At 56.0% G+C, this 2,381-nt stretch overlaps 1 protein-coding gene across 1 annotated transcript; it reads left to right on the forward strand.

Annotated features, from left to right (window-relative positions):
- Positions 1-412: 412 nt before the first annotated feature.
- DL89DRAFT_297827 (uncharacterized protein) lies at positions 413-2,301 on the forward strand (the record flags this gene model as incomplete). The annotated part of the gene is made up of 9 exons (XM_040890762.1): positions 413-731; positions 1,053-1,138; positions 1,170-1,361; positions 1,394-1,552; positions 1,587-1,745; positions 1,775-1,811; positions 1,984-2,128; positions 2,165-2,237; positions 2,284-2,301. 9 exons carry the CDS (start codon positions 413-415, stop codon positions 2,299-2,301), a joined length of 1,188 nt encoding a protein of 395 aa, XP_040739160.1.
- Positions 2,302-2,381: the final 80 nt, after the last annotated feature.

Genomic DNA, 2,381 nt, shown 5'->3' on the forward strand with positions numbered 1-2,381 from the left:
GTTTTTGTGCTGGTTAGTGCTCATTGCTCAAAATGCTGCCGCCATTGGACTGCCAACTGCCGGCTGGTCGCGCCCAACTTACTTATAAACTCCTTCTTTAGCTTAATTGCCGCAGCGCCAGTTCCACAATCCATAGTAAATTATTGTAAAATGAAGACGAAAATACAAGAAAAGAGCCGTGGGTGCAGTCAAAATCCACGGTTTTATGCCCTTAGCCAGGCGCTATCCACAGCGAGGATTAATCCACCCAGGATGTAATCAGCGGTTCGCCCAATGGAAACCGCCTGCGCCATCGCTGCATTCCGCAGTTTTTAATTTGTACTCTTTGGTGGCAAAGGGCACGACGCATACATCTCTGCTCCTTTACCTTCAGTTTTTTCACACAAAGTTCCTGCAGCAAGAAGCAAAAAGGATGGTTACTACCCGATCCAAAAGTCGTTCACTGGCAGCTGACCTGCGCCTGCGCCTGCGCCTGCTGCGGCGGTCCTGCGCAAAAAACACAGAGGCCGCTGCCGATCAAGCCCATCACACGTCCTCGTCTACTACCACGCTGGTTGCCTCATCCGGCGCACCGACATCAGCCGGGAGCCACAGCTCGTCCAGCGGAACTGCCACACCAGCCTCGCCACAGGAGTTAGTTGCTGTCAGCGATGACGACAGTGACTTTGTCAGTGAGAGCTCCGATGATTCTGGCAGCGACGAGAGCGACTTCCAGGAACCACCAACCCGGCGTCGGAAGACTGCGGGGCCAGAGAACACCACTGAAGCTGAGCTTGAAGATCAGCTTGCTGAAGCCATAGAAGCAAGGGCTGCCTCTATGACGAGCTGGAGGAACTGCTGCGCAACGAGCGAGCGACCAACCTCCAGTTAAATGTGCTTGGGCAGGGGTTTGGTGAATCGGATGAGCAGACGGACACTGATGGGATAGCGTAGGGGAGTCGGAGGAACTGCAAGACACTGCTGTCAAGGACCAGCCGAGCAGAGGGGCAGGCTGGAACAGCAGCACGAAAGGCGAAGAGAGAATATGCATCCAGAAGAGGCGAGCTTGCGAGACTATTTCGTCATTGACTCGCCGCGTCCAGGAGCTGACATCTGCTCTTCGGCCGGCACGAGCATCAGCTTCTGGCAGATCCAAGGCGTCTCGCGCCAGGGCTCGGAAACGGCCAAAGGTCAAGGAAGAAGACCCTCCTATCGATGCTCCTCCCGAAGGAGACCTGGACTACTTTCACCGCCCAGAGCTGTTCCTCCACCACCCGCAGCTGAAATCCGCATGGAAGTCGCTGCCTGGACCACCCGAGATGCAGATGGTCGAGCAGCCGCCCAACCTCAAGATCCGGCTGCTGCCGTTCCAACGCGAGGGCGTGTGGTGGATGGCACGGCAGGAGGGCACCAGTTCCGCGGTGGGGTGCTGGCTGACGAGATGGGCATGGGCAAGACACTGCAGACCATCGGCTTGATGCTGGTCAATCGTGGAAAGCCGACGCTGGTAATCTGTCCGACAGTAGCGCTGATGCAGTGGAAGTCTGAGATCGAGGCGGCCTACCGACGACCTGTCGGTGTTCATGTACTATGGCACAGACCGCCAGAAGCTTGCTGACGAGAACGGGGATCTCAACCCGAGCGAGCTGGTGAAATACGACGTTGTGCTTACCACTTATGCGGTGGTCGAATCGTCGTTTCGGCGCGAGCGCTATGGATTCCGCCGCCATGGCAACCTGCTGCATGAAGACTCGGTGCTGCACAAAGTCGACTGGCACGGATCGTGCTTGATGAGGCACACAATATCAAGGACCGGTCCAGCAATTCTGCTCGTGCAGCGTTCGAGCTGAAAGCCAAGTATACGTGGTCGCTGACTGGCACCCCTCTTCATAAACCGTGTGGGCGAACTATACTCCTTGATCCGGGATGACCCGCTGCAGTCCCTTTGCAATGTACTTCAACTACAAGAGCGATTGCACGTCGCTCTCGTGGCCATTCCACAAGAGCAAGACCTGCAGCCAGTGCTCACACACTACATGTCGCACTTTTGCTACTGGAACTACCACATCATGAACCCGATTCAGAAGAACCCAATCAATAGCGACAAGAGCCGTATGGCGTTCACCAAGCTGAAGCAAGCTTCGACAATGTCATGCTGCGGCGCACCAAGGTCGAGCGCGCAAAGGGACATGGGGCTACCGCCGCGTATTATCCAGACGCGCCGCGACAAATTCAGCCCCGAGGAGGAGGACTTTTATGTGTCATTGTTTTCCGACTACCAGCGCGAGTTCACCACATATGCAGAGCACGGCACAGTGCTGAACAACTACGCCAATATTTTCGAGCTCATCACACGCATGCGACTGGCTGCAACCACCCGGACCTGCTGCGCTTAAAGGTCG

The sequence above is a fragment of the Linderina pennispora genome (genome assembly GCF_002104995.1).
Source record: "Linderina pennispora strain ATCC 12442 chromosome Unknown DL89scaffold_129, whole genome shotgun sequence".
Lineage (NCBI taxonomy): Eukaryota > Fungi > Kickxellomycota > Kickxellomycetes > Kickxellales > Kickxellaceae > Linderina > Linderina pennispora.